This window comes from Oncorhynchus masou, chromosome 24 (genome assembly GCF_036934945.1).
Source record: "Oncorhynchus masou masou isolate Uvic2021 chromosome 24, UVic_Omas_1.1, whole genome shotgun sequence".
Classification (NCBI taxonomy): Eukaryota; Metazoa; Chordata; class Actinopteri; order Salmoniformes; family Salmonidae; genus Oncorhynchus; species Oncorhynchus masou.
Window position 1 is genome coordinate 35,757,189 of NC_088235.1, and position 27,579 is coordinate 35,784,767.

Sequence of the window (27,579 nt, forward strand, 5' to 3'; positions counted from 1 at the left end):
TGTTTGTGAGTAGTGACTGTAAGTACGTCACTCATTGAATGCTTAATCCAATATTACAGCTAATAACCCTGCTGGCTCCTCCGGGCCCTTACCAATCCCCAGTCCCTCTGCTCCTCATCACTCCTTCCCTTACCAACTGCCTCTCCTGTGAGGGGAATCAGCTAGGCCTAATTGCCTTCCCTCTCACTCTGCTCCAGCCCTGGAGAGCTCCTCTCCTCGGTCACTGTGGCCTCCACAGGCGGCATGGCCCATAATGGGCCTGAGTAATGTGCTTCTCCAGAAGAATATGAACAGCTGCCATACTTACAAAGTTAGAACACATATACACACACTTGGCATCACAGAATGAGTCTGATGAAAATGTGAGCATCCCCTCCCCTCCTCGGTCACGCTCTGCCCAGGCTGCAGGACACTTGTCAGTCAGCATGTTGCTAATACACTTGTATACACACGCACAGACACACACACACAGCATGTTGCTAATACACTTGTATGCAAACGCAGAGACACACACACACATCATGTTGCTAATACACTTGTATACACACGCACAGACACACACACACAGCAGGTTGCCTGACACATACTCAACATGCTGCTTGTACACACACACTCTCTCCACTTTCCTGTCAGGTTGCCAAGAAAAACAATGCCAAAAGGTGATTACAATATTTCAGCTGAGGGAGGAGAAGTGACACAGTAGGTGTAACACATAAAGCCAGCCTTTTGTTGTTATTAGTGTCAATATTTAATTCTGACTCTATTAAGGAGGTGCGGCATGGACCATATTAAAGGGGTGCAGCAGGATCTAACATGGGAGTGTGTTCAAGTGTTTAATGATGAAGATGTCGGTGTTAGGATGGACACAAAGCTATTCAAATAGAAGGACTACACCTGAGCACTTGTGAGGGAAAATGAGGCAGAGAACTGAAAGAAAAAGACCTAGAGATAGAGACAGGAAGAGATAGAGAGGGAAATATACAGAAATATATACAAATACAGAGGGACAGAGAAGAAAGACAGAGAAGAAAGATGACTACCTGTAGGCGACAGCTCCTCTGTGTGTTAAAGCTCCTGTGGAGTTTGGGTCCCTGCCCTTGCATTCTACCTCTGCGTTTGGAGGAGTGGTGCCCCATCCATCAACATCACTCTGGGACAAAAGAGCTAAAGCTGCCAAGTGACAACTCACCCACAGCTTAGATGATAATTGTTGAAATGATTACTACTGTGTCGCAGTCCCGGAGTACCATGGAGAATACACTAAGCGCAGATTCATGACTGTCATGCTTGCAACATTACTTCAAAGAAAACTGCTTTTAATCTCAAATAAATTTCTTTGTGTGCTCCTAAATTGTTCTACTTATGTGCACACGTGCTCTTTGTGAAAAAAGGTCAGCGTAGAGCCCTGTGGGGTTAGGATTAGGGGTAAACCTCGTGTGTAAACATTTGCATAAAACTGATAGATGCCTTTTTTGGGCATGGACCCATGTACACACATACGTAAACTGTGTGTGTTTGGCTACAGGGAGACAGGAAGTGGTTGTGGCTGGCATGCAAAGACTCATCAGGATCACTAACCACCACAAGGGATTGGGGTAACACTGCAGCGCACAGTGGACATTGGCTGGTGATATCCAATAAACTTATACATGATTGGTCAACAAAGTTACTTGAATAACAAATTTGACAGACAGGGAGTGGCTGGCGTGCCAAAACTCATGACTACTACGCTACTAAGTAACCAGCACAGGATCGTACAGAACTAACCTGTATCGTCTGGGATGCTACATGACCTTGTAAAGGAGTATCCTCCATTCCAAATCTAACCCTAATCCTAGCCCTAACCCTAACCCTAATCCTAGCCCTAACCCTAACCCTAACCCTAACCCTAACCCTAATCCTAGCCCTAACCCTAACCCTAACCCTAACCCTAATCCTAGCCCTAACCCTAACCCTAATCCTAGCCCTAACCCTAACCCTAACCCTAACCCTAATCCTAGCCCTAACCCTAACCCTAACCCTACAGAACTAACCTGTATCGTCTGGGATGCTACATGACCTTGTAAAGGAGTATCCTCCATTCCAAATCTAACCCTAATCCTAGCCCTAACCCTAACCCTAATCCTAGCCCTAACCCTAACCCTAACCCTAACCCTAATCCTAGCCCTAACCCTAACCCTAATCCTAGCCCTAACCCTAACCCTAATCCTAGCCCTAACCCTAACCCTAATCCTAGCCCTAACCCTAACCCTAACCCTAACCCTAATCCTAGCCCTAACCCTAACCCTAACCCTAACCCTAACCCTAACCCTAACCCTAATCCTAACCCTAACCCTAACCCTAACCCTAACCCTAACCCTAACCCTAACCCTAACCCTAGGTTCTTCTTGCATCTGAAATCTATCACATTATATCATTAATAACAGATGGTAGAAGTCAAGGACTGACAGGATCGACAACCCATTTAGAGGGAGAAGTTATTGTAGTTTATTTGCATCATGTACAACTTTGTGATAGTACAAGACAAATATACAGTACCCACATTAACAACTTTAGTCATTAAAATAATTTCAGCACTGAAACATGTTTTAATACCAAAAGGTATTGTATGAAATATATTGTAATCTTCAAAAATTCCAATGTGAAATGAAATTGGTCAATATCTTGATAAATGCTTCAGCCTGTGGAGTGATCAGAAAGGGTTGTTTCATGTGATTTGAGATTGACAGGATGTATATAATCAGTCATGATCAGAATAATGCAAATTAACTTTTTATCGGAAGGATTTTTGTTAGTTTTGAAAGGCATCATCCATACTACTTGTGCCAAAATCCAAATAAAATAAAAGTTATCTTGCAAATTCAGTAGGTTATTGTGTGAAATAGACTTTAAGAAGTGCAGTCTTTATTTATTTTCGATAAAATCATTTGATAAAGTCAAACGAAAGTTTTACTGTGCGTGAACTTCCAAATGCATCCTGTCATTACTAAATGGGTAATGTGATAGGTATTTTAATATGACTGTTTTTATCCAAAGAATAAATATATTTGATGAATAAAATGTTTGCGAGAGGGAGGGCAATCTGATTCCATTGGTCCTCAACTCGCGGCTCAGTACTATCAATCAGAGCAAGTGCAGTTAGACGTCAGTGAGACTGCCCCAGAGCAGGTCAGTTCTGAAGGATTCGTTGCCATAGAAATTTACCTGGCAAAAAGGTGAGCCACTTTCGTATGACCGGTTATCCAGAGTTGAACTCAGAGTTCACCAAAGTTAGCTTGCTAACTCCTCAAACCTGCTTCATAGTAAGGGGCTCAGGTCAACTCCATTCAATTACAATCTTTGCGCAAACAACACTGTGTGATTAGGTTGAGTGTGTGTGTGTGTTGAGAAGGGCTAGGTAAGTAGGTCAATCCAATATCAGGCGACCCAAAAAGTGTGTGTGTGTATGTGTGTGTGTCTCAGAAAGACCATCTGGTTGAAACCTAAGGTAAGATGGTTTTCTCTCAGCAGTACATACTGTAACCAGCAACACTGACCCCAGGGAAAATTACTAAGATTTGGATCTGGGGAAAGGAGATTGTCCAAAGGTGCAAACACACACACACACACACACACACACACACACACACACACACACACACACACACACACACTTAGATAAACGTCTGTTGTTTTTGTAACGATAGATCCATTGAAACAGAAGCTCATGTCTTGCTTTACCATGGGTTACACAACCACAACAAGAATGATCATTTTTATCAACTGTTCAGTCAAAGTAAAACATTTCACGTTCTAGATGGAAATAATCAATTGGGCAACATTTTACCAGGTAAAAATTATGGTGAAAGCCTGCCTCCTTATCCTTCAATGGAGATGTTTCAGTATACTGTGCATTCAGAAAGTATTCAGACGCATTGACTTTTTCCACAGTTTGTTACATTACAGCCTTATTCTAAAATGGATTAAATAGTTTGTTTCCCTCAATCTACACACAATACACCATAATGACCAAGCAAACACAGGTTTTTAGAAATGTGTTAAAAAAACGGAAATATCACATTTACATAAGTATTCAGACCCTTTACTCAGTATTTTGTTGAAGCACCTTTGGCAGGGATTACAGACTAGAGTCTTTTTGGGTATGATGCTACAAGCTTGGCACACCTGTATTTGGGGAGATTCACCTATTCTTCTCTGCAGATTCACTGAAGCTCTGTCAGGTTGGATTGGGACCGTCTCTGCACAGCTATTTTCAGGTCTCTCCAGAGATGTTCGATCGGGTTCAAGTTGGGGCTCTGGCTGGGCCACTCAAGGACATTCAGAGACTTGTCCCAAAGCCACTGCTTTGTTGTCTTGGCTGTGTGCTAAGGGTCATTGTCCTGTTGGAAGGTGAACCTTCGCCCCAGTCTGAGGTCCTGAGTGCTCTGAGCAGGTTTTCATCAAGGATCTCTATGTACTTTGCGCCATTCATCTTGCCCTCAATCCTGACTAGTCTCCCAGTCCCTGCCGCTGAAAAACATCCCCACAACATGATGCTGCTGCTACCACCATGCTTCACCTTAGGGTTGATGCCAGGTTTCCTTCAGATGTGACGCTTGACATTCAGGCCAAAGAGTTCAATCTTGGTTTCATCAGACCAGAGAATCTTGTTTCTCATGGTCTGAGAGTCCTTTAGGTGCCTTTTGGCAACTCCAAGCGGGCTGCCATGTGCCTTTTACTGAGGAGTAGCTTCCATCTGGCCATTCTACAATAAAGGCCTGACTAAGGCCCTTTTTGGTACCCTTCCACAGATCTGTGCCTTGACACAGTCCTGACTCGGAGCTCTACAGACAATTCTTCAAATTCATGGCTTGGTTTTTGCTCTGACATGCACTGTCAACTGTGGGACCTTATATAGACTTTGTGTGAGCCTTTCCAAATCAATTCCAATCAATTTAATTTTCCTCAGGTGGACTCCAATGAAATAATTATGTAAATAAGATAATACATTTGCAAATATTTCTAAAAACCTATTTTCGCTTGTCATTATGGGGTATTGTCTGTAGATTGATGAGGATTTCTTTTAAATACATTTTTTAATACGCCCGCACATTTTTTAATATGCCCTCAAAGCTCATCACTAAGCTAAGGACCCTGGGACGAAACACCTCCCTCTGAAACTGGATCCTTGACTTCCTGACGGGCCGCCCCCAGGTGGTAAGGGTAGGTAACAACACATCCGCCACTCTGATCCTCAACACGGTGGCACCTCAGATGTGCGTGCTCAGTCCCCTCAGATGTGCGTGCAGAGTCCCCTCCTGTACTTCCTGTTCACTCATGACTGCATGGCCAGGCACAACTCCAACACCATCATTAAGTTTGCTGATGATACAACAGTGGTAGGCCTGATCACCAACAACAACGAGACAGCCTATAAGGAGGAGGTCAGAGACCTGACCGTGTGGTTTAAGGACAACAACCTCTCCCTGAACGTGATCAAGACAAAGGAGTTGATTGCGGACTACAGGAAAAAGAGGACCGAGCACGCCCCCATTCTCATCGACGGGGCTGTGGTGGAGCAGGTTGAGAGCTTCAAGTTCCTTGGTATCCACATCAACAACAAACTAACATGGTCCAAGCACACCAAGGCAGTCATGAAGAGAGCACGACAAAACCTATTCCCCCTCAGGAGATCCTCAAAAGATTTTACAGCTGAACCATCGAGAGCATCCTGACGGCTTGCATCACTGCCTGGTATGGCAACTGCTTGGCCTCCGACTGCAAGGCACTACAGAGGGTAGTGCACACGGCCCAGTACATCACCGGGTCCAAGTTTCCTGCCATCCAGGACCTCTATACCAGGCGGTGTCAGAGGAAGGCCTTAAAAATCGTCAAAGACTCCAGCCACCCTAGTCATAGGTACGGCAAGCGGTACCGGAGTATCAAGTCTAGGTGCAAGAGGCTTCTAAACAGCTTCTACCCCAAAACTATAAGACTTCTGAACAGCTAATCAAATGGTTACCTAGACTATTTGCACCCCCCCACGCTGCTACTACTCTCTGTTATTATCTATGCATAGCCACTTTAACAACCCTACCTGCATGTACATAATTATCTCAATTACCTCGACACCGGTGCCCCCGCACATTGACACATTGACTATAGTTCCCCCTGTATTTAGCCCTGCATTTGTTATTCACTGCTGCTCTTTAATTATTTGTTTTTCTTCTCTTAATTTTATTTTATTTTAAAAATGTTATAGGTATTTTCTTAAAACTCCATCGTTGGTTAAGGGCTTGTAAGTAAGCATTTCACTGTAAGGTCTACTACACCTGTTGTATCCGGCGCATGTGACAAATCACATTTGATTTGATTTGATTTAATAAGGCCGCAACGTAACAAAATGTGGAAAAAGTCAAGGGGTCTGAATACTTTCCGAATGCACTGGAAGTGCCTAAATAATCTTTTATGTACTGTACTTAGATTTTTGTTTATACATACATGTGTATAAACATGTAGGATCTTAATTTGAGCCAGTTTACTACAGAAGGAAAATAATCCTGCAACAACAGGAAATGTGAATTATTGTGTGGATTATAATTAATGCACATTTTTGTAGAGGTTGATACTTTTTTCGAAATGTAAAATCAAGTCTGAAATTTCAAAGTGGAAATGACAAAGTTCAGAAGCCTTTTAAAACATCAAATACACTACAAGTTATGTTTCCTGCATTGCAGAAAAGTTCTCATTCAACAGGGTGATCTAATACACCTTTAGATGACAATGTATAATAACTGATACCAATAATGTATAGATGTTGTAATGCATTATAGATGACTCCAAATCAAGTACTGTACCATGTTGGTCTATGACTGCTTTTAGTGTCATAAAACTCTATTTGAGTGGTCCACACTGTGGTAATTAAAATCTCTCATACATTTTTTTGAACCCTAACTAACACGTGAGGTCGCCCAATATTAGATTGACCTAGTTATTGACCTACTTACCTACCCTTATACAACACACATACACAGACCCCTTGACTTTTCCCACATTTTGTTACACGCTTACATAACACAAAATGATTGTCCTCTTTAAAATGATCAAACACCAGAAAGGACTTCCTTTCACATAACTTTCACAGGACTTTATTTCCTTTCACATAAGCACTTAATATCGTTAACGCCCTCAGAAGGCAGACTGAGAGGATAAAAGGAATGAAAAATGGTAGAAGTGTAACGAAACAGTCTGGCAGCCTCTATTCCTACCATACATTTTCTAGTTCACTGACTCATTTAATCAAGGATAGTACATTTGTATTTGTTTTGTTTAATCTGAAATTCACCTGTGATTATCAGAAATGACAACTGAGAGAAAGACTATGTCCCAATGGGCACCCTATTCACGACCCTCCCACTCTGTCTGCCGTATTCTGTCTTTGTTCTTGTTTCCTTATTAGGATGCCAGTGGGCAGAGTTGGGGAGGGTCGTCAGCTACATGGGAAACACCTGGGCCAGGTGTGTCCCAGGATAAATAGACCTCTTCCACATTCATGGAGGAGACTCTCTCCATGCAGACACCTTTGTAGATTGTGTTGTGGTTCTTGGTGGCCTTTTGTTTGTTTGCATTGGCACCTTTCAACACCATGCATTATCACATTCATACATGCAAAACTCTCACTTACACTACTGATTACTGATTACACACACCATTGTATATTTTCCTTAGTTGCTTTAGTTAATAAATATATATTTTGTTACTCCTTATCTCCACGTTGTCTCCCTTTGTTACAGGCTTTGAGCCGGTTCGTGACAATACTTCCGGCCCGTCCTTGGACACTGTGCTATCTAACCTCCAAACAAGCTTCAATGCCATACAACTCTCCTTCCGTGGCCTCCAACTGCTCTTAAACGCTAGTAAAACCAAATCATTTACATTACATTTACATTTAAGTCATTTAGCAGACGCTCTTATCCAGAGCGACTTACAAATTGGTGAATTCACCTTCTGACATCCAGTGGAACAGCCACTTTACAATAGTGCATCTAAATCATTAAGGGGGGTGGTGAGAAGGATTACTTATCCTATCCTAGGTATTCCTTGAAGAGGTGGGGTTTCAGGTGTCTCCGGAAGGTGGTGATTGACTCCGCTGTCCTGGCGTCGTGAGGGAGTTTGTTCCACCATTGGGGGGCCAGAGCAGCGAACAGTTTTGACTGGGCTGAGCGGGAACTGTACTTCCTCAATGGTAGGGAGGCGAGCAGGCCAGAGGTGGATGAACGCAGTGCCCTTGCTTGGGTGTAGGGCCTGATCAGAGCCTGGAGGTACTGCGGTGCCGTTCCCCTCACAGCTCCGTAGGCAAGCACCATGGTCTTGTAGCGGATGCGAGCTTCAACTGGAAGCCAGTGGAGAGAGCGGAGGAGCGGGGTGACGTGAGAGAACTTGGGAAGGTTGAACACCAGATGGGCTGCGGCGTTCTGGATGAGTTGTAGGGGTTTAATGGCACAGGCAGGGAGCCCAGCCAACAGCGAGTTGCAGTAATCCAGACGGGAGATGACAAGTGCCTGGATTAGGACCTGCGCCGCTTCCTGTGTGAGGCAGGGTCGTACTCTGCGGATGTTGTAGAGCATGAACCTACAGGAACGGGCCACCGCCATGATGTTGGTTGAGAACGACAGGGTGTTGTCCAGGATCACGCCAAGGTTCTCTTGTATGCTTTTCAACCGTTCGCTGCCTGCACCTGCACGCCTGACTAGTATCACCACCCTGGATGGTTCCAACCTTGAATATGTGGACATCTATAAGTACCTAGGTGTCTGGCGAGACTGTAAACTCTCCTTCCAGACTCATATCAAACATCTCCAATCGAAAATCAAATACAGAATCGGCTTTCTATTCCGCAACAAAGCCTCCTTCACTCATGCCGCCAAACTTACCCTAGTAAAACTGACTATCCTACCGATCCTCGACTTCGGCGACGTCATCTACAAAATAGCTTCCAACGCTCTACTCAGCAAACTGGATGCAGTTTATCACAGTGCCATCCGTTTTGTCACTAAAGCACCTTATACCACCCACCACTGTGACTTGTATGCTCTAGTCGGCTGGCCCTCGCTACATATTCGTCGCCAGACCCACTGGTTCCAGGTCATCTACAAGTCCATGCTAGGTAAAGCCCCTTCTTATCTCAGTTCACTGGTCACGATGGCAACACCCACCCGTAGCACGCGCTCCAGCAGGTGTATCTCACTGATCATCCCTAAAGCCAACACCTCATTTGGTCGCCTTTCGTTCCAGTTTTCTGCTGCCTGTGACTGGAACGAATTGCAGAAATCGCTGAAGTGGGAGACTTTTATCTCCCTCACCAACTTCAAACATCTGATATCTGAGCAGCTAACCGATCGCTGCAGCTGTACATAGTCTTATCGGTAAATAGCCCACCCAATTTTACCTACCTCATCTCCATACTGTTTTTATTTATTTACTTTTCTGCTCTTTTGCACATCAATATCTCTACCTGTACATGACCATCTGATCATTTATCACTCCAGTGTTAATCTGCAAAATTGTAATTATTTGCCTACCTCCTCATGCCTTTTGCACACAATGTATATAGACCCTTTTTTTTCTTCTGTGTTATTGACTTGTTTATTGTTTACTCAATGTGTAACTCTGTGTTGTCTGTTCACACTGCTATGCTTTATCTTGGCCAGGTCGCAGTTGCAAATGAGAACTTGTTCTCAACTAGCCTACCTGGTTAAATAAAGGTGAAATAAAAAAAATAAAATCACTCATTCATATATCTTTATGTACATATTCTTCATCCCCTTACACTTGTGTGTATAAGACAGTAGTTTTGGAATTGTTAGTTAGATTACTTGTTGATTTTTACTGCATTGTCGGAACTAGAAGCACAAGCATTTCGCTACACTCGCATTAACATCTGCTAACCATGTGTATTTGACAAATAAAAATCAGATTTGACCCATTAGCCTCAGGTGAGAGCACAGAGATTGTTAAAGGAACAAAATTGTATCTGTCTCATTATGCCGTCTCCATTTTTCATTTTCTTATTCTACTACTTCTATGAGTTGGTAAACAACCTGAAAGGGTGCAGTGTGTTGTTTGAACAGGTAAAAAAATTATGGAATGTCTGCACGCGAGTATAATTCATTGGCTGATCCCTCCTGATGACCTAGATGGAAGTACGTGATCCTTCCTTAACCCATAGGATGTCCCACTCAGTTGACTACTTCAAAATGGTGAACGTCCTCAATGGTGCTGCCCTTGCTTAAACAAGCTTTGGGGCACTAGAGTCCTCTAAGGGTGAGAGTTAGATCACCTAGCTGATTGGCTGCTTCACCTTTGACTGGGAAAGTTCAAGAGGGGTCAAGTGCCTTGTTGCAAACAGGATGCCTGTATTGACACTGGAAGTCTATGGGTATCTGCTAGCATAGAAAAGCATGCTAGCAGATACCAATAGACTTCCAGTCATTGAGCTAACGCAAGTTAGCATTGGCTCGCGAAATTTTTTATAGGGAATTGTCAGAGGCGGTCTCATATTGTTACATCACCAACATTTTGAGAATAAAGGTGCTAACATGGTGTCCATTCTAAAACCTGGCCAAACTCTTAATATACTGCATGGCTCTGCTTCTCCCTGCTCATAACCTAACAACACATGGCGCTGGAATAGAACTGAATGAAACAAATCAGAAACAGTTAACTCCTATATGGTTCCTGATACAGTTACTGTACTTCCCGAATAATCTTGTTAGTGATGAAAACAGATTAAATATTTGCATCATCTCAACCATCTTGTTGCCTGAGTTCTTCCTTCCCTGTGGTTGATGTCCCAATACAAATCAAATCAAATTTTATTGGTCACATACACATATTTAGCAGATGTTATTGCGGGTGTAGTGAAATGCTTGCATTCCTAGCTCCAACAGTGCAGTAGTATTTAAAAACAATTCACAACAATACACACAAATCTAAAAGTAAAATAATGTAATTCAGAAATGTATTAATATTAGATTGAGCAATGTCAGAGTGGCTTTGACTAAAATATAGTAGAATAGAATACAGTATATACATACGAGATGAGTAAAGCAGTAGGTAAACATTATTTAAACATTATGAAACAAACTAGTGTTCCATTATTAAAGTGGCCAGTGATTCCAAGTCTATGTATATAGGGCAGCACCCTAACCGACTTGCCAAAACTATAGTTTGTTAAAATGAACAAGAAATTTGTGGAGTGGTTGAAAAACAAGTTTTAATGACTCCAACCTACGTGTATGTAAACTTCCGACTTCAACTTTATGTCCGTAAACACACCAGCCGTCTGGTCTGCGCATGCTTTGAGGACGTGGCTAGGGAAGCCATCTGGGTCAGCGAAGGTTAACATGTTTAAATCTTTAACTCACGTCAGCCACGGAGAAGGGGGCAAAGACTCAAAACAGGCAAAGAAGGTGTTTAGTTTGTCTGGAAGTGTAACATCGGCGTCCGTGACGTGGCTGGATTTCTTTGTGTAGTCTGTGGTTTCCTGTAGACCCTGCCACATACGTCTCGTGTCTAAAACATTGAATTGCGACTCTACCCTGTAATAGCATTTTGCTTGCCTTGCGGAGGGAATAGCTACATTGTTTATATTCAGACATATTCCCAGACCTCTTTCCATGGTCAAATGCGGTGGATCGTGCTTTAAATTCTGCGCGAATGCCACCATCCATCCACGGTTTCTGGTTAGGGTAGGTTCACTATGAAACAGTCAGAAAGACTCACCCTCTGAGAAAGTTCTAAAAAGAAAAGCTGACTTAGCTAACGTGGCCTGCCTGCTCAGTGTGCTTGCTAGCTACTACTATCTAGCTTTATTGACAAACACAGAGATGGAACATAGCTAGCTATCTAGCTAGTGATTTTGAGCACTGTTAAACAGCGTATAGCAGCTTGTGCTTTACTTACGATAGTTTGACAGCTTGTTGATGGAGTTGTAGACACGTTCTCAGAAATCAGTCCTGAGCGCAGTCTGCAGCAGCTGACTAGACGATGCTGTCTGCAGTGCACTGACTTGTTTTCATGTATGTTTTGTAACATGAGAAATACTGCACTCAACACCTTATTTAGAGGTCAAATTGTGTGACTAAGACTTCCTCTGCAAAAAATCCTAAATTAATTACAGATTTCTTGAATTATCTTAGATATTGACAATTTTTTTAAAGAAGTGATAGTGTCTATGTTGTGCTATCGTGACAAGAGGGACAAACAGTAACTGACATGGTACGATAAAGCGAACATAACACACCCACATGGAACCACAACCGCAAGACACAAATCTTGTTTTTCTTGATGAGCAGCAGAAAAACACATGCGGAATTGGTGCATTCAGACCCCCTTTAAAGGTGGAATCCTTTGCGGTGGAACTACCTTGTAATATTACAACAGGAAAGACATTACTTCACACCACTTTATTCCTGCGGACATCAATGCACATCATAGCAGGCGTGAAAGACAAGCAAAGGATATACTTATTACTTTGCTGGATGCTCATTTCCTCTAAACAAAAATGATAACAAATGTGTCTCGGGCGGCAAGTGAATTGAATGTTCATTGTTCATTTCTCTACCATAAGCCGCCTTCTACGTTGTTTTAGAGAAGTTGGCAATACGTCCAACTGGCCTCAAAACCACAGACCACATGTATGGTGTCATGTAGGCAAGCAATTTGCTGATGTCAACTTTGTGAACAGAGTGAGTAACGATGGCGGTGGGGTTATGGTAAGGGAAGGCATAACCGATGGACAATGAACACAATAGCATTTTATCGATGGCAATTTGAATGCACAAAAATACAGTGATGAGGTACTGAGGCCTATTGTGAGGCCCATTTATTTTTACGGTATCCGTGACCAACACATGCATATCTGTATTCCCAGTCATGTGAAATCCATAGGTAGGGCCTAATTAATGTATTTCAATTTACTGATTTCCTCACTGTAACTCAGTAAATCAATGAAATTGTTGCATGTTTTTATTTGATTTGATATTTTAATTTATTTGCAAATTATGGTGGAGTATTTGGTCACTGACAAACAAGCAAGATTTCTGGCTCTCACAGACCTGTAACTTCTTCTTTAAGAGGCTCCTCTGTCCTCCACTCGTTACCTGTATTAATGGCACCTGTTTGAACTTGTTATCAGTATAACAGACACATGTCCACAACCTCAAACAGTCACACTCCAAATTCCACTATGGCCAAGACCAAAGAGCTGTCAAAGGACACCAGAAACAAAATTGTAGACCTGCACCAGGCTGGGAAGACTGAATCTGCAATAGGTAAGCAGCTTGGTTTGAAGAAATCAACAGTGGGAGCATTTATTAGGAAATGGAAGACATACAAGACCACTGATAATCTCCCTCGATCTGGGGTTCCACGCAAGGTCTCACCCCGTGGGGTCAAAATGATCACATGAACGGTGAGCAAAAATCCCAGAACTACACGGGGGGACCTAGTGAATGACCTGCAGAGAGCTGGGACCAAAGTAACAAAGCCTACCATCAGTAACACACTACGCCGCCAGGGACTCAAATCCTGCAGTGCCAGACGTGTCCCCCTGCTTAAGCCGATACATGTCCAGGCCCGTCTGAAGTTTGCTAGAGAGCATTTGGATGATCCAGAAGAAGATTGGGAGAGTGTCATATGGTCAGATGAAACCAAAATATAACTTTTTGGTAAAAAACTAAACTTGTCGTGTTTGGAGGACAAAGAATGCTGAGTTGCATCCAAAGAACACCATACCTACTGTGAAGCATGGGGGTGGAAACATCATGCTTTGGGGCTGTTTTTCTGCAAAGGTACCAGGACGACTGATCCGTGTAAAGGAAAGAATGAATGGGACCATGTATCGTGAGATTTTGAGTGAAAACCTACTTCCATCAGCAAGGGCATTGAAGATGAAACGTGGCTGGGTCTTTCAGCATGAAAGCAAAGAAAGAGTGGCTTCGTAAGAAGCATTTCAAGGTCCTGGAGTGACCGAGCCAGTCTCCAGATCTCAACTCCATAGACAATCTTTGGAGGGAGTTGAAAGTCCTTGTTGCCCAGCAACAGCCCCAAAACATCACTGCTCTAGAAGAGATCTGCATGGAGGAATGGGACAAAATACCAGCAACAGTGTGTGAAAACCTTGTGAAGACTTACAGAAAATGTTTGACCTCTGTCATTGCCAACAAAGGGTATATAACAAAGTATTGAGATAAACTTTTGTTATTGACCAAATATTATTTTCCACCATAATTTGCAAATAAATTCATTAAAAATACTACAATGTGATTTTCTGGATTTTTTTTTCTCCATTTTGTCTGTCATAGTTGAAATGTACCTATGATGAAAATTACAGGCCTCTCATCTTTTTAAGTGGGAGAACTTGCACAATTGGTGGCTGACTAAATACTTTTTGTCCCACTGTACATGTAATTCACCACTCTTCCCCACTTGCTTCAAGATGGCCAGCAATGTTCCTGTACCAAAGCAAGCAAAGGTAACTGCACTAAATGGCTCAATCAAGCTAGTCATCTTGACTACTTTGTCATTTTTGCTGGCACCAAAACATAAAAGAGTGTTGATAGGGGATAGAAAGCGGTCAGACCATCAAATAATTGGTATGCACATTATTCTTACAGAATTATTGGATATATTTGACTTTCCCGAGTCTGTTGAAGCGATGGGACAAGACTGTAACTACCAATTGGATATCACGAAAAAGGGGTAAAAAAAATGGTAATTTTAGGTTCAGCACAGTAGACAAATATATGGCAGCTAGAAATCTAAACTGGATGGTCTTCAGAGATAGATGGGAGGGGTTGAGTAGTTCAAGGCTGGGACTAAAAACCAACAAAAGATAACTAATGTAAAATATACTGTCAGTGAAATGTAGTATGTTTAAGTATTATTTTCCATTAGTTACTCCAATTACGGGAGGGGCGCCGACAGAGATGGCCGCCTCGCTTCGCGTTCCTAGGAAACTATGCAGTTTTTTGTTTTTTTATGTGTTATTTCTTACATTAGTACCTCAGGTCATCTTAGGTTTCATTACATACAGCCGAGAAGAACTACTGTATATAAGATCAGCGTCAACTCACCATCAGTACGACCAAGAATATGTTTTTCGCGACGCGGATCCTGTTTTCTGCCTTACAAACAGGACAACGGAATGGATCGCATGCAGCGACCCCAAAAAACGACTCCGAAAAAGAGGGAAACGTAGCGGTCTTCTGGTTAGACTACGGAGACGGGCACATCGTGCCCCACTTCCTAGCATTCTTCTTGCCAATGTCCAGTCTCTTGACAACAAGGTTGATGAAATCCGAGCAAGGGTAGCATTCCAGAGGGACATCAGAGACTGTAACGTTCTGTGCTTCACGGAAACATGGCTCACTGGAGAGACGCTATCCGATGCGGTGCAGCCAACGGGTTTCTCCACGCATCGCGCCGACAGAAACAAACACCTTTCTGGTAAGAAGAGGGGTGGGGGTGTATGCCTTATGGCTAACGAGGCATGGTGCGATGAAAGAAACATACAGGAACTCAAATCCTTCTGTTCACCTGATTTAGAATTCCTCACAATCAAATGTAGACCGCATTATCTACCAAGAGAATTCTCTTCGATTATAATTTACATTTACATTTAAGTCATTTAGCAGACGCTCTTATCCAGAGCGACTTACAAATTGGTGAATTCACCTTCTGACATCCAGTGGAACAGCCACTTTACAATAGTGCATCTAAATCATTAAGGGGGGTGGTGAGAAGGATTACTTATCCTATCCTAGGTATTCCTTGAAGAGGTGGGGTTTCAGGTGTCTCCGGAAGGTGGTGATTGACTCCGCTGTCCTGGCGTCGTGAGGGAGTTTGTTCCACCATTGGGGGGCCAGAGCAGCGAACAGTTTTGACTGGGCTGAGCGGGAACTGTACTTCCTCAATGGTAGGGAGGCGAGCAGGCCAGAGGTGGATGAACGCAGTGCCCTTGCTTGGGTGTAGGGCCTGATCAGAGCCTGGAGGTACTGCGGTGCCGTTCCCCTCACAGCTCCGTAGGCAAGCACCATGGTCTTGTAGCGGATGCGAGCTTCAACTGGAAGCCAGTGGAGAGAGCGGAGGAGCGGGGTGACGTGAGAGAACTTGGGAAGGTTGAACACCAGACGGGCTGCGGCGTTCTGGATGAGTTGTAGGGGTTTAATGGCACAGGCAGGGAGCCCAGCCAACAGCGAGTTGCAGTAATCCAGACGGGAGATGACAAGTGCCTGGATTAGGACCTGCGCCGCTTCCTGTGTGAGGCAGGGTCGTACTCTGCGGATGTTGTAGAGCATGAACCTACAGGAACGGGCCACCGCCATGATGTTGGTTGAGAACGACAGGGTGTTGTCCAGGATCACGCCAAGGTTCTTAGCGCTCTGGGAGGAGGACACAATGGAGTTGTCAACCGTGATGGCGAGATCATGGAACGGGCAGTCCTTCGTCCTGGTTGACGAAGTCATCTGCAGAGAGGGAGGAGGGGGGGGGAGGGGGAGGAGGATTCAGGAGGGAGGAGAAGGTGGCAAAGAGCTTCCTAGGGTTAGAGGCAGATGCTTGGAATTTAGAGTGGTAGAAAGTGGCTTTAGCAGCAGAGACAGAGGAGGAAAATGTAGAGAGGAGGGAGTGAAAGGATGCCAGGTCCGCAGGGAGGCGAGTTTTCCTCCATTTCCGCTCGGCTGCCCGGAGCTCTGTTCTGTGAGCTCGCAATGAGTCATCGAGCCACGGAGCGGGAGGGGAGGACCGAGCCGGCCTGGAGGATAGGAGACATAGAGAGTCAAAGGATGCAGAAAGGGAAGAGAGGAGGGTTGAGGAGGCAGAATCAGGAGAAAGGTTGGAGAAGGTATGAGCAGAGGGAAGAGATGATAGGATGGAAGAGGAGAGAGTAGCGGGGGAGAGAGAGCGAAGGTTGGGACGGCGCGATACCATCCGAGTAGGGGCAGTGTGGGAAGTGTTGGATGAGTGTTGGATGAGAGCGAGAGGGAAAAGGATACAAGGTATCACAGCCGTATATATCCCCCCCAAGCAGACACATCGATGGCTCTGAACGAACTTTATTTAACTCTTTGCAAACTGGAAACCATTTATCCGGAGGCTGCATTCATCGTTGTTGGGGATTTTAACAAGGCTAATCTGAAAACAAGACTCCCTAAATTTTATCAGCATATCGATTGCGCAACCAGGGGCGGAAAAACCTTGGATCACTGTTACTCTAACTTCCGCGACGCATATAAGGCCCTGCCCCGCCCCCTTTCGGAAAAGCTGACCACAACTCCATTTTGCTGATACCTGCCTACAGACAAAAGCTAAAAAAAGAAGCTCCCACGCTGAGGTCTGTCCAACGCTGGTCCGACCAAGCTGACTCCACAGTCCAAGACTGCTTCCATCACGTGGACTGGGACATGTTTCGTATTGCGTCAAATAACAACATTGACGAATACGCTGATTCGTGTGCGAGTTCATTAGAACGTGCGTTGAAGATGTCGTTCCCATAGCAACGATTAAAACATTCCCTAACCAGAAACCTTGGATTGATGGCAGCATTCGTGTGAAACTGAAAGCACGAACCACTGCTTTCAATCAGGGCAAGGTGTCTGGTAACATGACTGAATACAATCAATGCAGCTATTCCCTCCGTAAGGCTATCAAACAAGCTAAGCGTCAGTACAGAGACAAAGTAGAATCCCAATTCAACGGCTCAGACACAAGAGGCATGTGGCAGGGTCTACAGTCAATCACAGACTACAGGAAGAAATCCAGCCCAGTCACGGACCAGGATGTCTTGCTCCCAGGCAGACTAAATAACTTTTTTGCCCGCTTTGAGGACAATACAGTGCCACTGACACTGCCTGCAACGGAAAAATGCGGTCTCTCCTTCACTGCAGCCGAGGTGAGTAAAACATTTAAACGTGTTAACCCTCGCAAGGCTGCAGGCCCAGACGGCATCCCCAGCCGCGCCCTCAGAGCATGCGCAGACCAGCTGGCTGGTGTGTTTACGGACATATTCAATCAATCCCTATACCAGTCTGCTGTTCCCACATGCTTCAAGAGGGCCACCATCGTTCCTGTTCCCAAGAAAGCTAAGGTAACTGAGCTAAACGACTACCGCCCCGTAGCACTCACTTCCGTCATCATGAAGTGCTTTGAGAGACTAGTCAAGGACCATATCACCTCCACCCTACTTGACTCCCTAGACCCACTCCAATTTGCTTACCGCTCAAATAGGTCCACAGACGATGCAATCTCAACCACACTGCACACTGCCCTAACCCATCTGGACAAGAGGAATACCTATGTGAGAATGCTGTTCATCGACTACAGCTCGGCATTCAACACCATAGTACCCTCCAAGCTCGTCATCAAGCTCGAGACCCTGGGTCTCGACCCCGCCCTGTGCAACTGGGTACTGGACTTCCTGACGGGCCGCCCCAGGTGGTGAGGGTAGGTAACAACATCTCCTCCCCGCTGATACTCAACACTGGGGCCCCACAAGGGTGCGTTCTGAGCCCTCTCCTGTACTCCCTGTTCACCCACGACTGCGTGGCCACGCACGCCTCCAACTCAATCATCAAGTTTGCGGACGACACAACAGTGGTAGGCTTGATTACCAACAACAACGAGACGGCCTACAGGGAGGAGGTGAGGGCCCTCGGAGTGTGGTGTCAGGAAAATAACCTCACACTCAACGTCAACAAAACTAAGGAGATGATTGTGGACTTCAGGAAACAGCAGAGGGAACACCCCCCTATCCACATCGATGGAACAGTAGTGGAGAGAGTAGCAAGTTTTAAGTTCCTTGGCATACACATCACAGACAAACTGAATTGGTCCACTCACACAGATAGCATCGTGAAGAAGGCGCAGCAGCGCCTCTTCAACCTCAGGAGGCTGAAGAAATTCGGCTTGTCACCAAAAGCACTCACAAACTTCTACAGAGGCACAATCGAGAGCATCCTGGCGGGCTGTATCACCGCCTGGTACGGCAACTGCTCCGCCCTCAACCGTAAGGCTCTCCAGAGGGTAGTGAGGTCTGCACAACGCATCATCGGGGGCAAACTACCTGCCCTCCAGGACACCTACACCACCCGATGTTACAGGAAGGCCATAAAGATCATCAAGGACATCTACCACCCGAGCCACTGCCTGTTCACCCCGCTATCATCCAGAAGGCGAGGTCAGTACAGGTGCATCAAAGCTGGGACCGAGAGACTGAAAAACAGCTTCTATCTCAAGGCCATCAGACTGTTAAACAGCCACCACTAACATTGAGTGGCTGCTGCCTACACACTGACACTGACTCAACTCAAGCCACTTTAATAATGGGAATTGATGGGAAATGTTGTAAATATATCACTAGCCACTTTAAACAATGCTACCTTACATAATGTTACTTACCCTACATTATTCATCTCATATGCATACCTATATACTGTACTCTATATCATCGACTGCATCCTTATGTAATACATGTATCACTAGCCACTTTAACTATGCCACTTTGTTTACATACTCATCTCACATGTATATACTGTACTCGATACCATCTACTGTATCTTGCCTATGCTGCTCTGTACCATCACTCACTCATATATCCTTATGTACATATTCTTTATCCCCTTACACTGTGTATAAGACAGTAGATTAGGAATTGTTAGTTAGATTACTTGTTGGTTATTACTGCATTGTCGGAACTAGAAGCACAAGCATTTCGCTACACTCGCATTAACATCTGCTAACCATGTGTATGTGACAAATAAAATTTGATTTGATTTGATTTGTTAGGGGAAAATAATAACATAAAAATATAAAGATATGGGGGATTGTAGACAATTACATTGACAGAAGCTAATCTATCTGCAATATTAAAGCTGATGTTTAAAAAAATATATATATTATAAAAAATAAACCACTGCACTAAATGACTATCGCCCCATAGCAATCACATCTGTCATTATTGTCAGTGCTTTGAAAGGCTAATCAAGGGCCATTACCTCCACCATACCTGACACCCAAGAGGAACATCTATAATACTATTCATCGATGACAGCTCAGCTTTTAACACCATAGTGCGCTAAGCTCAGGCCCTTGGGTCTGAACTCCTCCCTGTGCAACTGGTTCCTAGAATTCCTGACGGCCAACCCCAGGTGGTAAGGGTAGGCAACAACACCTCCGCCACACTGATCCTCCACACGGGGCCCCCCATGTGCGTGTGCTCAGCCACCTCCTATACTCCCTGTTCACACACAACTCTAACTCAATCATCTAGTTTGCTGACGACACAACAGTGGTAGGCCTGATTACCAATAACAACGAGACATCCTACAGGGAGGAGGTTAGAGCCCTCTGGAGTGGTGCCAGAAAAAAACCTCTCCCTCAATGTCAACAGAACAAAGAAGCTTATCTTGGACTACAGTAGACAGAAGAGGGAGGATGCCACCATCCTCATTGACGGGGCCGCAATGGATAGGGTCAAAACCGCAATGGATAAGGTCAATAGCTTCAAGTTCCTCATGGTGCACATCACTGAGCACCTAAGACCCTCACAAACTGAACCATTGAGAGCATTCTGTTGGGCTGTATCACTGCCTGGTATGGCAACTGCTCCGCCCTCAACCGCATAGCTCTCCAGAGGGCGGTGCGGACAGCACAACGCATCACAGGGGCCACGCTGCCTGACCTCCAGGACATTTACCACACTCGGTGTCAAAGGAAGTCTAAGAAGATCATCAAGGACCTCAGTCACATCGACACGCACAGCCAACTCTGCTGTATCATGTTATAGAGACATTGAACCAACCACTGGTCACTTCCCGTTTCACACTGTGTATTTAAATACTTTATCCTCAACATAGCTTACTCTAATATTTCTACATCTGCACATTGTATTTTAGTTACACTGATTATACGCACCACATATTTATTTATATACTTGATTCTTGACATAGTTCACTATATATTGTGTTTACTGCTGTACATTCTTAATTGATCTGGTGTAAATTCCCCCGATGTACATACTGTAGGTAAAGATTCCATTTTGATACTGCTACATTGCTATTTGGGTTGTTAATTGGATTCGTCCTTCCATTCTTTTTTGTATTTTTCTTTACAATGTATTTTTTTTTACATTGTAATTGCTTGAGATTTGACTACATTGCTAGGAGTTAGCAACATAAGCATTTCACTGCACAGCTATTACACCTGCTAAACTGTGTACGTGACCAATACACTTATTTGATTTACTCCCCAACACTGATTGGTTAGCTACTAACATGATCACAGGTGTATGTATGATGATGTTTTGTTTTGACTAAGGTCTTATTGTACATTTCTAGATACACTTATACAAACATATCTATAGGAAGTAGAACATTGCATTGCATTTCATGTTGCATGAAAGATCAGTGTGTCCATCCACTAGACGATGACTACAGAGAAAACTTGAGTAAATATGGATGGAACACAACGCCACTGGACAGAAGCTGAACATCGAGGTTGCTTAACACTCAGTCCCTGGTCCATTCAACACCACTGGACACAGAGGCTGAACATCTCGAGGTTGCTTCACTCAGTCCCTGGTTCATTCAACTCCACTGGACAGAGGCTGAACATCGAAGTTGCTTAACACTCAGTCCCTGGTCCATTCAACTCCACTGGACACAGAGGCAGAACATCTCGAGGTTGCTTAACACTCAGTCCCTGGTCCATTCAACACCACTGGACACAGAGGCTGAACATCTCGAGGTTGTTTAGCTGCTGTATTGTCTTTAATTCTGCTGTCGAATACTCCAGTGCAAGGATGTCCTTCATTTTCTTACAGGCTGCTCCACTAAAAAACAACTATTGAGATTATGTGTATAGTAACTCCAGAGGTGGGTTGGTGTCGGTTTTCCAGTTGGTTTTGGTTGGCTTGGTAACTATGGAGGTTGGCTTGGTGTATGATGAGCTGATTGGTTTTGGTTATCCAATTGGTTTAACTTGGCTTAGCAACTAGGTGGTTTGATGTCGGTTATGCGGTTGGTTTTGGTTGGCATAGTAACTATTGAGGTGATTTGGTTGGCTTGGTGTCTGTTATCCAGTTCGTTTAGGTTGGTTTCAAAACTACGGTGGTGATTGTTGAGCTGATGGGATTTGCATGCTAGGCCAGGGATAGAGACGATATGCAGGCATGCAGCAAGTCGACTCGTAACACGACGAGTGAAGATGATAGATCACTTACAGCCCACCTCGAGGATGGCTCTAACAGTCCGTGTGAGTTCTTTAGCCTCTGCAGCTAGCGTAGCCGTCGTCCACTGGGACTTCTTCCCCACGCGGGCTCCCAGGGGTTGAGAGGAAGCGCCGGGCTTCATGTCACCAGAGCTGCAGAGAAACAGACAGGTATAGAGTTAACCTTTCAAGCTTACAGCTCTTTTACACTGTTTTTACCATGGCTGTATTCATTAATCTAGCAAGAGAAAACTCTATGGATATTGGCTTTCACCTGGAATTGTCAATTTATGTCTGACATAAAATAAGGATGAGATAATAAGGATATGGATAGGCTAGATAGGATGAAGTCACAAGTGATGCAGGAAAATACTGTACTCTTACTTAGGGATGTTATTTTAAAGAGTAGATGACATAGGCTGTACTACAGTTGGTCAGGAATATGGTGGCATGATGGCAGGTCATGATACATGTCATAGCTAATATTTCATAACAGAGTATAGACTTGTCTCAAGTTAAGCAGTTGGTTACAACTGTGAGCGTTGTGGAGACCAAACAAAACTAGCAGAGTTGTATTGTGGGTGCACCTACTCTCCTTATTTGACCTAGATATTTTGTGTGTATGTATTGATGTGGAGGCTACGTGTGCCTTTTTTAAATTGATGTAGTTCTGTTCTTGAGCTGTTGTCTACTAATGTTCTGTATTATGTCATGTTTCATGTTTTGTGTGGAAAGAGAAGCTGCTGTTTTTGCAACAGCTAATGTGGATCCTAATAAAATACCCCCCCCCCCCCCCAAAACAGAATACCATAGTCTGAATTGGATTCAATAGTGTTGCTAGAAAATACCGCAATATTGCCGACCTTGCCACCTAAATTTATGGAAATTATGTTGCTGTAAAAATGGTTATTGCCACAGTTAATGGGGGATATCAATATTAGAGAAAGAGAAAGTAATTGTCTGACAGTGACTGATTAAGTAATTATATTATGACAATGAGCAATGGATATAATTATCTTTGTTTACCATTACCGAGGTGTAAACAAGAACATGTCAACCTACATTTCATCTGTTACAACTACTGCCCTACAAACGACTAGGAACACCTGCAGTTCTAGGAAGAAAACATATTGTCAAAAGTGTTTATCTAACAAATGGTCTGGTTACCTAAGACAGAAGGTTACTTTAAAGTCCAATGCAGCCATTTCTGAATCGCCGAGCTGACTAGGTGAAAAATCTATTGAGCAAGACATTTAACTCTAATTGCTCCTGTAAGATAAGAGAGTCTGTTAAATGACTAAAATAGTCTGAGTAGGGAAGGGTAAACTGGCTGTTGTTGGCAGAGAGGTTTGGAAATCTCCTTTCTTATTGGTCTATTAACTCATTTACTCCATCCCACCAAAACAGGCAGAAATTTCAGGCGGTCTTTTCAAACAACTATTATCATTATTTTCACAATTTCACAGTGTAATTCCAACCTCAGTGTGGAAATATATATAAAACAGGAAAACCACATTTTTGACTGCACTGGATCTGTAACATAAAAACGAAAGTTGGGAGGTTGGTCAGGGACGCGAACGTCTTCGAATCACGTCGGGGACACCTTTAGCATCTTAGCTAATTAGCAACTTTAGCTAATCCCAACCAAAAGCGTTTTGCAACTACTTGGCACGTCAGGTAACCCTTATCCTAACCCCTAATCCTTAACCCCCAAACTACCTAAACTTAGCCACAATTGCTAAGAAAATATTTACTACAAATGATAACACAAAAATATGTATGATACTCTACGACTGCTAATATGTATGATACTGTACAACCACTGGACCATTTGTAACATATCATACAAAATGGAGGGACATAAAAAAATAACTATAATATCATGCAAATGGGTATGAGACAGCATTGCTGTCACAAATCCATGTGAGACTGACTGGACAGCTATATTGAGGTTTTCCAGTGACCTACAGATTGGCAATAGAACACTGGGTAGGGGGTAGCACAGGGGGTCTTTGTAAAAAGTGTTTCAAACTGACACAGACTACTGCATGTTACTCACTGACACAGACTAATGCATGTTACGTAGTCAGACTTACAAAACAGGACATTGTCTAGGTCTTCAGAGGGCCAGAACTAATCATCACCCCATGGTGTTTGCTAAAAACTGCACAAAATGCAGCTCAATACCCAAGTGGAAAGTAAATATATTTAAATATACTTATATCATACTTGAATATATTTAAGTATATAGAATTATGTCCATAATATATATACACTTTAGTATATTTAAAATAATCTAAATTGGAAAACATTTTAATACATTTAATGTCAACTTTAATAGTGTTTTATTAGCATTTAAGTATATTAAAATATGCCCATTAGAGCATTAAGGGCGGCACCTCACTTGCGATTGGTCAATAAAAAATGTATAATTAATGGTTTATGTTTTAAATGTTCATAAAAGTGTGGCAAATGTGTAGATTTTTCTGTTTCAAAAATATATTGTTCAAAACAAGCTGTTCAGATACTTACTACTCTGCCCCTAAGTGACTGTCAGCAGTGGCAGCTCCGCCTCCGTGGGTGAACTGTCAGTGCGAACATTGCTTGGATTGTGTTGCCAGCTGTTTGCTATGAGGGTGAATAGTCCAAATGAAATCACAGGAATTGAGGAACTCCTCAGCATGTTGCATCGAAGGACAGAGCGATACAGTAGCTAGAACCATTATCGTGGATCTGGTAGGGATTTTTTGGTATTGTTTCCCACTGTTAGGGTCCTGTGTGGCTCAGGTGGTAGAGCATGGCACTTACAACACCAGGGTTGTGAGTTGGATTCCCACGGGGGACCAGGATCAAAAAGTATGAAAATGTATGCACTCTGGATGTGTCTGCTAAATGACTAAAATGTTGTTTATCAGGTTCTACTGTAAGTGACATGGCAACATGTGTCGACTACAACAGCATAAAACCAGGTGTTTTACAAAGCATGATCAAATGAATGAGGCCAGCTTCAGTAATAGAAATAGTTAGGTCGATTTTCTTGGGTCAAATAAACCACTTATCTACCTTTGATAAGCAGCTAGCTATAGCTAGCTATTGCTAGCTAGTTAACACCCATGTCAATATCCGCAGAATCAGTATGTTTGTTGCGTTCTCCCAGGTTCACTCGTTCGTTCATGATCTTGGCTGCAGGTTTTAAATAGTATCATCTAATCCAGTGGTTCCCAAACGTTTTATTGTCCGCTACCCCTTCAAACATTCAACCTCCACATGCATACCCCCTCTAGCACCAGGGTCAGCGCACTCTCAAATGTTATTTTTTTGCCATCATTGTAAGCCTGCCACACACACATTATACGATACATTTATTAAACAAAATAATGAGTGTGAGTTTGTCACAACCCGGCTCATGGGAAGTGACAAAGAGCTGTTATAGGACCAGTGTACAAATAATAATAATCAATAATTTGTCTTTTTTTAACCATCTTACATATAAAATCTAATTTGTTCATCAAAAATTGTGAATAACTCACCACAGGTTAATGAGAAGGGTGTACTTGAAAGGATGCATATAACTCAACTGCAATGTTGTTCAACTGCAATAACTGCAATGTTGGGTTGTATTGGAGAGAGTCTGTCTTAAATCATTTTCCACACACAGTCTGAGCCTGTATTTAGTTTTCATGCTAGTGAGGGCTGAGAATCCACTCTCGCATAGGTACGTGGCTGCAAATGGCATCAGTATCTTAACAGAGCAATTTGCCAAAGCAGGATCCTCTGAGCGCAGCCCAATCCGTAAATCTGTCAATGGCTTCTGAATAAATTCAATTTTCACAGAACCACTTGTGGCAATTTTGATGGACTGGAGGCAGGGCATGAAGGGATAACGAATCCAGTTGTTTCGGGAGAGTACCTGTGTATTGCGCACCCAACTCACTCAGGTGCTTCGCTATATCACATTTGACATTTTCCATAACCTTGAGTTCATTTGCACACAACAACAAAAAATCATATAATGATGGAAAGACCTGTTTGTTGTCCTTGTTAATGCAGACAGAGAAGAGCTCCAACTTCTTAATCATAGCCTCAATTTTGTCCCGCTCATTGAATATAGTCACGGAGAGTTCCTGTAATCCTAGATTCAGATCATTCAGGCGAGAAAAAACATCACCCAGATAAGCCATTCGTGTGAGAAACTCATCATCATGCAAGCGGTCAGACAAATTAAAATTATGGTCAGTGAAGAAAACTTTAAGCTCGTCTCTCAATGTAAAAAAAACGTGTCAATACTTTGCCCCTTGATAACCAGCACACTTCCGTATGTTGTGAAAGCGTTACATGGTCGCTGCCCATATCAGTGTATAGTGCAGAAAATACATGAGAGTTCAAGGGCCTTGCTTTAACAAAGTTAACCATTTTCACTGCAGTGTCCAAAACGTATTTCAAGCTGTCAGGCATTCCCTTGGCAGCAAGAGCCTCTCAGTGGATACTGCAGTGTACCCAATTGGCGTCGTGAACAACTGCTTGCACACACGTTACCACTCCACCATGTCTCCCTGTCATGGCTTTTGCACCATCAGTACAGATACCAACATGAGCAGCAGCTACGTTTGGCTACATACAGACCGTTAATGGAATTCCTGCGAAAGAGTAACGGTTAATGTGATTGGATGTTAATTATTTGACTAGGCTACCTGTATTTGACATTGTGTTGTTATTTCGCTGAACCCAAGATGGTTTCATTTTAGGCAGTGAAATGAGGCTACTCAGGCAAAGAAAAAAAACTCACCCAAATGTATAGCCCTGTTAGAAAATATATATATATATTTTCCATATATAGGGCCATGTCATGTCAGGGTGAGCCTGCAGGAAGGGTACCACATGAGGGAGGAGGATGTCTTTTTTTATACATATATTTAATAAAAAATGTGAATCACATTTTTATTTGGCGGAACCCCGACGGCATTGCGCATACCCCAGTTTGGGAATACCTGATCTAATCTGTTCAAAACAGCAGCAGCATGTGCAGCAGTGGTCATTCGGTTATTGAGATGCAAAAGTGAAATAGGTGTAATTATGCTGCTGTTCAAATGCACAGATTGCTTTACATAACTTCTCAAATAAACTTCTGGTAGTTTGAAAACTTGTCTTCTTCAACTCAGGAAAAAAATAAACATCCTCTCACTGTCAACTGCGTTTATTTTCAGCAAACTTAACATGTGTAAATATTTGTATGATCATAAGATTCAACAACAGAGACAAACTGAACACAGACTGTTCCACAGACATGTGACTAACAGAAATGAAATCATGTGTCCCTGAACAAAGGGGGGGGTC

The 27,579-nt window shown here is 43.3% G+C and overlaps 1 protein-coding gene across 1 annotated transcript in view; it reads right to left on the reverse strand.

Annotated features, from left to right (window-relative positions):
• The window catches only part of LOC135511378 (syntaxin-binding protein 4-like), an 87,549-nt gene that overhangs the window by 6,783 nt on the left and 53,187 nt on the right, over window positions 1–27,579 (reverse strand). The window contains 1 exon segment of the mRNA XM_064932911.1: window positions 22,266–22,398. Within this exon segment, the coding sequence (XP_064788983.1) occupies window positions 22,266–22,398 (133 nt within the window).